The sequence below is a fragment of the Labeo rohita genome, chromosome 18 (genome assembly GCF_022985175.1).
Source record: "Labeo rohita strain BAU-BD-2019 chromosome 18, IGBB_LRoh.1.0, whole genome shotgun sequence".
Classification (NCBI taxonomy): domain Eukaryota; kingdom Metazoa; phylum Chordata; class Actinopteri; order Cypriniformes; family Cyprinidae; genus Labeo; species Labeo rohita.
The window spans coordinates 9,399,299-9,411,496 of record NC_066886.1 but is presented as its reverse complement, the minus strand read 5'-3'; the positions used below and the strand labels follow the sequence as shown (position 1 = coordinate 9,411,496).

The window sequence follows — 12,198 nt, the reverse complement described above, 5'->3', positions numbered from 1 at the left end:
TCTGTGCATAATTTTCAGAGGATTACTACATTTGGTATGTTAAATAATTTGTGAAATTGTGTCCTGCTGAGATCTTTTCAAACTCAATGGCCTCTCTTGCATGCTTACTTTTTCCGATGCCAAAATTAATTAGGTCAAATACAGATTATAAGTTCAAGTGGTGGGTCAAAAGGTCAGGGTAACAATATTTGAATCAGATGATGGTGAACTGTACCACCATCTAGTGGAGGAGTGCTAGTTTATCTCTAGTTTATTCTCTCATGTTGTTTCAAAACTGTATGATTTTCTTTCTACTGTAGAACATAAACGAAGGAATTTTGGTGGGGAAAATGTATAATTATGCAATGTATCATAAATGTTGTGAGGCAACAGACTTGCTTGTGATTCCTTTGTATTCCCTCACGCCTTTGCAATCTCTTCATGGCAATGCTGTTTTTTCTCTCTGTCTTTCATACTGTGATTGGCTTGGCTTCTGCTTATAAACTGTAGAACTACAAGGTATGTATTCAGGCAGTCCATCATAGTCCATCATCACCTTTAGCATGACTAACATCGATTTCTTTTCATCTGAAGCATTTGCGTGCGTTTTAATGAGAATGTTTTAGTGTCCTTTTCAAACAGAAACTTCCATTGTTTGCAAAGCGTGCTCATCTCATTGTCATTCTTTCCATCAGACATAATAAGCATTTGTCTTGAACAATCACGCAATATTCGCAGCGTGTTTAGATTCGTAGCATCAACTCTGTCATTTATTTTCATTATCTGGTCATGAAGGTTTCCTTGCATGAAGCCTGACAATGCCTGGTTGCTGTGTTGACATTATCCACCCTAATCTGTCTTTGGTTGTGCTGACCCATGGAACATCTGTGTTGACATCTACATCAAACATTTTCAGTTCATCCAGTTAGTGCATCTTGGCGTACACTACTGTTTAAAAGTTTGTAGGACTTTTTTATGTTTTTGAAATAATACTATGCTCACCAAGGCTGCATTTATTGGATCAAAAAGACAGTAAAACTTATTTAATAATTAATATGTTTTAAAATGTAATTTATTCCTGTAATGGTAAAGCAGTTGTTAATCCAGGCTTCAGTGTCACATGATCCTTCAGAAATTATTCTAATATGCTGATTTGCTGTGCAAGAAAATTATTATCAATGCTGAAAATTTTTGTGGAAACCATGATACATTTTTTCAGGATTCTTTGATGAATAGAAAGTTCAAACGAACAGCCTTTATTTGAAATTTTTGGTAGCATTGTAAAAGTCACGTTTACTGTCACTTTTGATCAATTTAAAGTATCCTTGCTGAATAGTTAAAACATCTTGCTTACCCAAATTTTTGAAGGGTAGTGTAATTTTCCTTTCATTGATTGTTTATCCACACACTGCTTTTTTGTCTCTCATGGTTCTCTCTGTCTCTTCGTCTCAGGTCGAGGAGGTTTGCAGCCACAGCTGGACAGTGCCATGCAGGATGTGAGTGACATGTACCTTCTGATGGAGGAGACCGAGAAGCAGGCTGTGCGCCGAGCCCTTCTGGAGGAAAGGGGGCGCTACTGCACCTTCATCAGCTTCCTGCAGCCTGTAGTGGTGAGAATAAAAGGCTCTTAGTCTAGATAATATATTTAAAGGGGTAATGAACTGCCTTTTTAAAAATTATTTTGTACTGTTCTCTGAAGTCTGCTTCACATCAAGATTTTTACGTAAAAAAAAAACAACATAATTTAGAAGTCATATGCTATTTTATGTCCTGTTTTGACTACTCTCATCGGAATGCTCTATTTAAATAGGTGTGGTGGATTGTTGACTTGCAAGTAAACGGCCACTTGTATGATTGGCTAGTGTATGTTGTGAATAGTTGTGTATGTTTGACAGCCTACATCCTTCACAGATGCTGTGAATTAGGTTAAAAACGCATAAATACTGCGTAAATATCAAACTAAAATAGACAAAGCAATAGTGACCATGTAATAAAAATAGTTACACTTGTGTGGTGCGACATTACTGTCGGATCCATTATAGTCGACACAGCATTGTCTTTTAGTTTCAATCTTTCTGAAAATCCTGCATTGAATTGTGCCTTCTATGTAACTGAATCTGTGGTAAAATAAAGAGAACAAAGGACTGAGTTCGTAGTGAAGCAGTCTGGAACTTCATTAAAAAAAAGTTCATTCACTCTGTCCTAATGTTGGGATCAGAAGGAAGGCAATACAAAGTTTTTCCACAACTTGGCACTGCACATCATCTTGTTGTCTTTAGAGCCATCTTTATAGTTTGGTTGCTGCATAGACCTGCGTTATTTACACTATGTGCGTGAGTCAGTAGGCGGGGTTAAACAGGCAGTGATGTAAAATCAGGTGTTGGTCTTCTACTGTGGAGGCGGAGTTTAGCCACACTATTACGTCATAAAGTGGCACATTCTACATCCTGTTGTTTTGACAGATTGACTTCAATATAAGCTGTTTTTAGAATAATAAGTAAGTTTCTGTGTTCTGAAACCTACAGGATGTTTTTATAGTATAATGACCTCTTATATGTCAAAAGATCAAGAGAATTTAGATTTTATGTATTTAGGGAAAAAACATGACAACAAGCCTGTTTCCCCTATGTATGTATTTGAATGAAAGAGATGAGTGCTTGCTGCTATTTAAAATAAAATGGCATTGACTTCTTTCCTCAGATTGGTGAAATTGCCATGCTGGGAGAGGCCACTCACCTACAGGCCATCATTGATGACCTCACCGTGTTGACCACTGACCCACATAAACTACCAGAGGCCAGTGAACAGGTGTTTAAACATGTATATGAAAATCATTTAACAAACATACACACACAAATATTAATATTAATAAAATATTATTTTCGATTTCCACTAGGTGATTTTGGATCTTAAGGGTTCTGACTACAACTGGTCCTACCAAACCCCACCTTCTTCTCCCAGTAGTGTTGGATCCAGGAAGAGCAGCCTTTGCAGGTGCTTGCCTCTTTTCACAAATAAAATATTCCATCAGTGCTACTGTAAAAATTTTGTTTTTAAAGGGGTCATCGGATGCAAACTTCACTTTTACATGTTGTTTGAACATTAATGTGTGTTGGCAGTGTATGCACAAATCTGCCCTATACTGAAAAAAATCCATCCAGTTAATCTGTAAAAATAATGTAAAAATCGGGGCGAGCAAAGCTCATTTGCATTTAAAGGAACAACCCCTCAGAATGGGATGATTTTGCAGAGCTCATTTTGACAAGGTAAAAAGGGTTTTGTTTTACACAATCATTGAGAATTTTTAACCAAAGCATTTTCATTAAGACCCTAAAGAATCATATCAACTTGTGGGCATCCGATGACCCCTATAAAGGTTCCAGTATTTTTTTCTTTTGCAGTTATGTCCAAGAGAAACCATTTTTGCTTCCCTAAAGAACCTTTCAGTGAATAGTCCTATTTTTTTTTAGAATATTTTCAGAACATTTTCCCTATAAAGAACCGTTTGTGGAATGGAAAGGTTCCATACAGTATATATTAATGGTTCTTAAAGGAGAAGTTCATTTCTCATTTCTCAAAAAACATTTCTTCACAAATAAAAAAAAAAGGCGTGAACATCTTGGATGACAAGGGGGTGAGCACATTATCTGTAAATTTTTCTGGAAGTGAACTACTCCTTTAATGTAACCATAGATTCCAATAAAGAATCTTTATTTATAAGACTGAATTTGCAGTCTCAACAATTCTCAGTTGCGTTTGGATATTCTTTTGCTAATTTTGAGAGTAACACTAATGATTTCCTTGGGTTCCTTTCAGTTTGGTGCATCTGCCACCAGGTGGTGCCCATCGCCTGAGCAGCGTCTCCTCTCACGATTCTGGATTTGTCTCTCAAGACGCGAACGTGCACTCCAAACCGCCCTCACCCATGCCGTCTGACATCACTAGCCAGGTCTTTACCAGTTCATCGGCTGTTTCAATCAATGTTTATTTCCACATTATTTCACTGACCTATCTTTAACTATTTTTGTTAAACAGAAGTCATCTAGTTCAGCATCCTCAGAGGCTTCAGAAACCTGTCAATCAGTCAGTGAGTGCGGCTCTCCCACAATAGTAAGTATTCATTTCAGTCAGGAAATGTCCAATAAATTATTTGATTAATCAATCTCTTTGGCCTCAACATCTTAAACTTTCATGAATGAGCTCTTACATTTTTTTGTTTAATTGACAGAATTCTGTTGTCATTCTTTCCTTCATTTTTATAATTTGCACATAAGTTATCATATTTCTTTGTACCTAAGCACTATTGTCCATATATGAGGATATATAGATATATGGATATGGTTATATATCAAGCTTGTGTGATGATTTCCGTATTTGATTGGGCCATCCTGTCATTCCGTTTCCACAGTTCGGCTCATCTTTTGCTACCTTTCGCCCTGCTCACTGTTTTAATGACTCCATCAGGCCTCACTCTTACATACTTCCTGCGTCCCCTTCCTATAATCAATCCCCAGGATCAAACTCCCCTTCACCCACATCAAAGATTCCTTACTGGAAGGTTTGTTTTTCATTTTGACCATTCGGTCAGCCTTTATTTGCTTTATTATGCTGTGTTATTCTTTGCAAGACATTATTAGTTTTAATTTGTTTGTTTTTTCCTCATCCCATTTAATTTCTGTATCATCCGCTTTTCACTATTAACCAACATCCTGCAATTTTTTTGTTGATTAAACCAAACATCTACTAAATAAGCAGGCCCTGTTCTATTCTGGCTATATTTCCATGACCTTAAAAAAAAAACACAATTTCCTCTTGCAGCAGGACTGGTCAAAGGCAGGTCACTATGAGCAGACGGCTGTAATCGGGCAGCGCAGGTCTGAGGCTGGAGAGCCCTCTAGTGGAATGGGAGGAAATGGAATCATTCACCCTGAGGATCCTTACAGGCTAGCTAGGATGAATTCTAAAGAAGTCACTGCCAAGGTACTGAGAATTCATTTTTAATATAAAATTGAACATTTAAAAGATTTTAATGTTTTTAAACCCACATTTTATTTGATTAAAAATACAAGAAAAAATGGTAATTTTGTAAAATATTATTACAATTTACAATAGCACTTCAATTTTTATATAATTTAAAATATATTTTATTCCTGTGATGACAAAGCAGAATTTTCAGCATCATTACTCCAGTCTTCAGTGTCACATGATCCTTCGGAAATCTGATTTGGTGCTTAATTATGATCAGTTATTAAAAATACTTATTTTACATATCAAAAATATTGTTAAATATTACAATGTTTTTAACACTGATAGTAATACAAATGCTTCTGAAGAATCATGTGACACAAAAGACTGGAGTAATGATGCTGAAAATTTAGTATTGCCATCACAGGAATAAATTACGTCTTAAAATGTGTCAAAAAAGAAAAAAGTTATTTTAAATGGTAATAATATTTTACAATATTACTTTTTTACTTTAATTTTGCTGAACACAAAAGATTTTTTTCAAAAACATAAAACAGATTTTTGACTGGTAGTGTAAATACAGTGAAATGAGGAGGCAAAGTCCTCAAAGTATTATTTTTTTTAATCAAATATAAATTTATATCCCAGTCACATTTTCTTGTTTAAATAAACATTCCTTACACTTTAAATAAACATTACTTGCATCACAAAAAGAAAAAATCTGTTTTATATTTTTACATTAACAATGTAATCAATATTCTTTTTATTAAATATTCTTTATTATATGAATTATAATTCTCATTTAGTTAGTGTTTTTAAGCAGTGTACATTTATTCCAAAATAATAACTCAAGGCAGTCACAGTTTAAACAATATACTTTATTTTGCGAACTTATGTTCAGCTATTCTTTTTAATAGTTAACTTTTAACTATTTTTGAATTTTTCGGGTCACCAGTCATCACAGCTCGATAAATATTGGTCAAGCTGATTACTCATTAAAAACTCCCACAGATCATGTTTTCATGACATTTTAAGTCTTATTTTGACATAACAAAGTGGTTATATCTAAGTGTGTGAATTGTTTACTTTTTTTTTTCTTAAGAGTTTAACAGATTTATACACTTTTAAATGTCATATTTTATAATATTGCTGTTGGTTTATTTTTGTACAACTCATTTTTTTCTCATCCAGTGTTTTGAAGAGGCACTGCCTCCCTTGCCTCCTCAGAGGAAACGCCTCTGATACATATCAGGGTTGCCAGGGTTTCTCACCAAAACCCGCCTAATTGCAACTAGCCCAAAACTAGCCCGATCACGTTTGTCTCCCGTTAAAAATTGTGTTCTGGGGATAAAATACACGTTTTTGTCAGGGTTTTGTCGCGGCAACAGTATAAAAGTATCCCTGTTCCGCAGGAAAACCACAGACTTGGCAACACTGATACATATCTGTTATTTTCTGTCTTTTTCGCTTAGCATGGTAAGCCGATGTCATCCGCCGCTAGTGAGCTGGCTATGGTTCTGACTCGTGGGCTTAGTATAGAACAGCAGCAGAAGAGCAGCTGTGACTCTCTACAGTACTCCAGTGGATACAGCACACAGAACACAACACCATCATGTTCAGAGGATACTATCCCTTCACAGGGTAATATACACACACAAACATATTTACAACACTTGTCCATTTCATTCAGAGAAAAATACATATTCACACACTCAGAGATTGCCAACAGGCTCTTTTTGAAAAAACTAGTCGGAGCAAAACAACAAAAGTGACCAATTTGGATTGCTGTACAAGGACAGCAACTCAATACAGCTTACAAATAATGCCCCTCACTGGATGCCAGTGGTGGACTCAGCAGGCATTAGTATGTTGCTAAGCTAATGAAACAAAACTCTAATAAACATAAAATGCATAACTGCATTCGAAAATAAATAATTTTAAATAGTTTAACAATTTCTGTTGCTATTTTTCAGCATGAATGAACTATTAGTACACTACTTTTCAAAAGTTTCAGATCAGTAAGAATTTCTGTTATTTTTATTTGAAAGAAATTCATGCTTTTATTGAGCAAGGATGCATTAAATGCATCTAAAGTGACAGCAAAGAAATTCATAATGTTACAAAATAAATGCTGTTCTTTTGAGCTTAATACTGAAAAAAAGAATCACAGTTTCCACAAAAAAATTAGGTGACAACTGTTTTTAACAGTGATAATAAGAAATGTTTCTTGAGCAACAAATCAGCATATTAGAATGATTTCTGAAGAATCATGTGACTCTGAAGACTGGAGTAATGGCTGCTGAAAATTCAGCTTTGACAACACAAAAATAAATTACATTTTAAAATATATTAAAATACAAAGCAGTTATTTAAAATTAAAAAATATATATTTTAGAATTTTACTGTGTATTTAATCAAATAAATGCAGCCTTGAAAAGCATAAAAGACTTCTTTCAAAAGCAATTAAAACTTTTACTAAACCCAATGGTAGTACATACAGTATCTCCCTTATTTTTCTATGCAGAAGTAAACTGTTTTCTGGTAATTAGACTTCCAGTTCATAAGCCATCATAGGAAAATAAGGAGAAGAATTTAGAAGAAAGTGCAGTAAACGGTAAAACTGTTTGAACTACGAACCAGTCTGTTCATAATTAAGATAATGCATTAAAATTATATGGTAAGATATACCACTTTGCAATATCAAGCAGCAAAATTAGCTGTTTTGTACAGCTACAAACAGCTGGACGTAAATGAGACTGGAAGCCAAACACATTAAATTTACAAATGAAAATATGAGAAGATGAGATGTTTTTTTTAATTCAGTGTTAAAATCTGACACCTAACAACTAAATGGCCAGTATAAATGTTACATGTTGAGTGCGTATGGACAAAATACTCATCTGTTGTAGTTATATTTGCCAGATTTGGACTTTTATGATGGACAAATTATAGCCTGAAGGATGAGAATGTAATGTTTAAAATGTGTATTAACATACTAGATATGCCGGTTGTTCCTTTTTCCCACTCTTACGGGAAAAATAAGGTGGATGCTACAGTATTTTATAATCAGCAATTCTGATTTGCTAAATTTATTTTACTGCATTATATTATAGAAACATGAACTGCTGCCTTAGAATTTCACCAAAACAAGGTATCTTATCTTCTGGAAAATTTGTTGAGCTGGAAGCATGCTTATGATGCCTTAAAATACTTCCTAAATAGGAATCACACTATGTTTTGAAACACAGCCACATTTTTAGCTATTTAAACTGTTATCACTTTAATAACAGACCTAAAATGCACACAAAAACAATCCATTGCATGAAGGTCGAGAGAGTTGAGCATTATCTTCTTTTCGCATTTTTTCTTTGTAGGATCTGAATACGATTGTTATTCCATGAATGGCGATGCTGATAATGACGCACAGACAGACTTCGACAAGTCCTGCACCGTCCCTCGCCACAGCAACCTGGCTCAGAACTACCGCCGTATGATCCAGACCAAGCGGCCTGCCAGCACCGCAGGGCTACATGGAGCACTGGCTGCCCAGGGAGCTCCAACAAGCAATGGGAAAGCAGGAGGAAGTGGTGTTATAGCCTCAGGAACAGCCACCATTCGTCGAACCCCTTCATCTAAAACCAACGTGAGACGCACTCCATCCAGCGTGGGCCCGATCCCTATTCGACCACCTATCGTTCCTGTAAAGACCCCGACTGTTCCAGACTCACCTGGATTCCCCAGCCCTCCTCCTGAGTACAACGGAAGTGAGGAGAACCTCTACAATGACGAATCGTTAGAAATTCTAGACTACAAAGCTTCTCCCAAGCGGATGAGTCTGCCAACGTGGGGAGCTGGTGGTGGAAGCGTCTACGCTCAGCAAACTGGAGCTGCGGGATTCACTTCAGAAGAAGAGCAAATGCTCGCCGCCAATCGCCATAGTCTGGTGGAGAAGATTGGAGAGCTGGTCGCCAGTGCTCACGCTCTCGGTGAGGGCCAGTTCCCATTTCCCACGGACCCTCAGGCCAGCCAGGGCCACCAGGAAGATCAAGGGCATGAGAAGGATGGAGAAGACATGTTGAAGACCATCCGTAGAGGAGTGCGTCTTAGAAAAGCGGCTTGCAATGACAGATCAGCACCAAGGATTTTGCGATAGTTTAGGAATCCTGCCAAGTTTATCGCTACAGACTCTCCACATGAAGAGGAACAATATATTAAGTGAAAATATGAGAAGATGAGATGTTTTTTTTAATTCAGTGTTAAAATATGGCACCTAACAACTAAATGGCCAGTATAAATGTTACATGTTGAGTGCGTATGGACAAAATACTCATCTGTTGTAGTTATATTCGCCAGATTTGGACTTTTATCTCTTTGACAGGCATTTTATGATGGACAAATTATAGCCTGAAGGATGAGAATGTAATGTTTAAAATGTGTATTAATATACTAGATATGCCGGTTGTTCCTTTTTGGAGTTGCAATTTGTAATGACTATGTTCTTCATGTTACTTCTATGTAACTGCGATGTTTTTGAGACGTTCCAACGTGTAACTATTGTAAAAAGCCAAAGTCTTGTTCTCAACTGAAAAGCTGCACGAAACGGCTTATACCGCAGCTTAGTCTCAGATGGACCACACAATCACCGCACATGCTGTATACTGCCAAATAAAGCACATCAGTTGTACTAGACCAACGAAATACTTGTGGATGATTTTATAGACTATGTTGTAGGGTTCTGTTTTAAAAATGTCCAGCAGGTGGTGTAAGTTGCTTAAGTTATGTAGCATATAAACATGTCCGTCATACAATACTATGGTATATATCAAATCCAGTTTATACCATCATGGTAATACTATGGTTTCCTTTCATGGAGCATCATGTCATGGAAAACAGTGTAAACATAATTTAATATCACTATGACAATCAGATTGTCTTCTTCAGAGCTGCTTTATAGCTGAAATTGTATTTGTTTTATAATTGATGTACATTACCATTGTTATTTTCCTGTATATTAGGCTACAGTGAAGCTGCTTTGACACAATCTGTATTGTATAAAGCGCTATATAAATTAAATTCAAAAACATATTGTACCATAGTATCATAAATATTGTAAACAAATACAGTTGAAGTCAAAAGTGTACATACACCTTGCAGAATGTGCAAAATGTTAATTATTTGACCAAAATAAGAGAGATCATACAAAATGCATGTTATTTTTTATTTAGTACTGACCTAAATAAGATATTTAGCTTAAGACATTTACATATAGTCCACAAAAGAAAGTGATAATAGTAAATTATTATTATTATTATTTTTGTTTAGTGATAGTTGTTCATGAGTCCCTTGTTTGTCCTGAACACTTAAACTGCCCGCTGTTCTTTGGAAAAGTCCTTTACGTCCCACAGATTCTTTGTTTTTTTTTTTTTTGTTTTTTTTTTTTGTGTATTTGAACCCTTTCCAACAATGACTGTATCTTTTTTTTCATTTAGTACTGACCTTCAGAAGCTACAGAAGATACTTACATGTTCCTCAGAATACAAAAGCGGGTAAATTAACCTTGGTCTTCAAATTCAAAAGTTTTCACCCCCCAGCTCTAAATGTTGTTTTTTCCTTCTGAAACATCAGTGAACGTTTAAAACTAATGTAATAGTTGCATATGAGTACCTCAGTTGTAATACAGTCATTGTTGGAAAGCGTTCAAATACACAAAAATGCTGAAAAACCAAAGAATCTGTGGGATGTGAGGGATTTTTCTATAGAACATCGGTCAGTTTAACTGTTCTGGAGAAACAAGGAACTCATGAATACAAATGAGATGTACAGTAGGGTTTCAGTTAGGGTTTGTTTTAGGGTTAGTGCATCTAATTACGCATAATTTCGGTTAATTACTATAGTAAGTACACATAATGTGTAACAAGGACAATGTAAAATAAAGTGTTATCTAATATGCTAATCATATCCACCTTTCTTTTTTACGCGGAAGTAAGCCTTTGGGTAAGACTTCCGGTTTATTATTCGCTATAGGAAAATAACGAGAATAACAATGTGCAGTAAATGGTAAAACTGTTTGCACTACAAACCAGTGTCCTCGTAATTAAGATAATACATTAAAATAATATGGCAAGACACCTTTTTTTTCAAATATCAAGCAGGAAAGGGAGCTGTTTTGTACAGCAAAAAAGCTGAGACCGTAATGCTATAAGGAAGAAAAGGTGGATACCGTAGAACATATCAAAATACCATAGTATTTACCTTCTGAAACATGCTGTAAGGCTAGTACTAGTAGTGCACTTTTTATGCAAAGAAGTGTAGTAAGGTGTGTGTTCTCATTTACTCTTTTACCGATCCCTATGGCTCTTTTGATCTTTTGTACTTTTGTTCAGCAGGGCCCGAGATTACCCGCATGTGGGGTTTATGTGACCCATCCTTGCGATTAAATCTAATTGATGGGATAAAGAGCCGGACGCGGGCTGAAGGAGGCGTTTGATGTGGCAGCTGGAGATCGTGAGAATGAGGAGAAGGCAAAAGCCTCGGCTTCAGTCACTCATTCACTCACTCACTCGTCACATCCCCGTCTCCGTCATCCCCCCCTTACTGATGGACGGGACCCCCACACTCCGCTCCGGGCTACATATACAGGGATGTGACACTGGTGCGCATCCCGCCGTCAGTCGCGCAGCAAAGTGGCACGCGTGTCATTTTCACTGACAGACGCGCTCGTCTGCCTATCCACGTTCCTCCGCTGCAAATGCGAGACATGACTGTATACTGATGGAGCCACGTCGCAAACAAGACAGCGCAGCAGAAATAAACACATCTTGAGCAATGCGATCTGATCTGGAGGATAGGGGGGTGTTTTAGAGAGGGACAGAGAGAGCACTTATGCACAGGGACACTTGGGTAACAGCTTTGGTTTTAGCCTTATCTGCAAAACTGGACTTTTGGGATGAGATTTTATCTTTAGCTATATGATTAACTAAATGGGTTAATGAGGGTTTTAGAAAAGTAGCTACTGTGATTATCCAGGATGCCAATTATGGGTTGAATTCTTTAAAGTAAATGTAGGTTTTAACAGTCCCGCGACATTTCAGTAACTAAAGTTTAGATTAAGTTAATCAGAGCGCGCTAAAATGTCAACGCGCGAAATCGCCTAAAGGGATAGTTCAAGCAAAATTACTCACCCTCTTGTCGTTCCTAATCCGTATGACCTTCGTTCATCTTCGGAACACAAATAATGATATTTTTGATTAATTC

At 36.5% G+C, this 12,198-nt stretch overlaps 1 protein-coding gene across 3 annotated transcripts in view; it reads left to right on the top strand.

Annotated features, from left to right (window-relative positions):
* Nucleotides 1-9,633, top strand: part of mtss1la (MTSS I-BAR domain containing 2a) — a 34,297-nt gene extending 24,664 nt beyond the window's left edge. Inside the window, exons 7-15 of one of the 3 annotated variants that reach the window (XM_051134699.1) lie at nucleotides 1,432-1,589; nucleotides 2,680-2,787; nucleotides 2,876-2,973; nucleotides 3,796-3,928; nucleotides 4,015-4,089; nucleotides 4,388-4,537; nucleotides 4,801-4,959; nucleotides 6,417-6,585; nucleotides 8,319-9,633. In XM_051134699.1, coding sequence (XP_050990656.1) covers nucleotides 1,432-1,589; nucleotides 2,680-2,787; nucleotides 2,876-2,973; nucleotides 3,796-3,928; nucleotides 4,015-4,089; nucleotides 4,388-4,537; nucleotides 4,801-4,959; nucleotides 6,417-6,585; nucleotides 8,319-9,097 — 1,829 coding nt within the window. In that variant the 3' untranslated portion in view covers nucleotides 9,098-9,633. Of the gene's footprint in view, nucleotides 1-1,431; nucleotides 1,590-2,679; nucleotides 2,788-2,875; nucleotides 2,974-3,795; nucleotides 3,929-4,014; nucleotides 4,090-4,387; nucleotides 4,538-4,797; nucleotides 4,960-6,416; nucleotides 6,586-8,318 lie in introns of all 3 variants that reach the window. The other 2 variants (XM_051134698.1, XM_051134700.1) reach the window with 2 other exon arrangements.
* The last annotated feature ends 2,565 nt before the right edge of the window (nucleotides 9,634-12,198 follow it).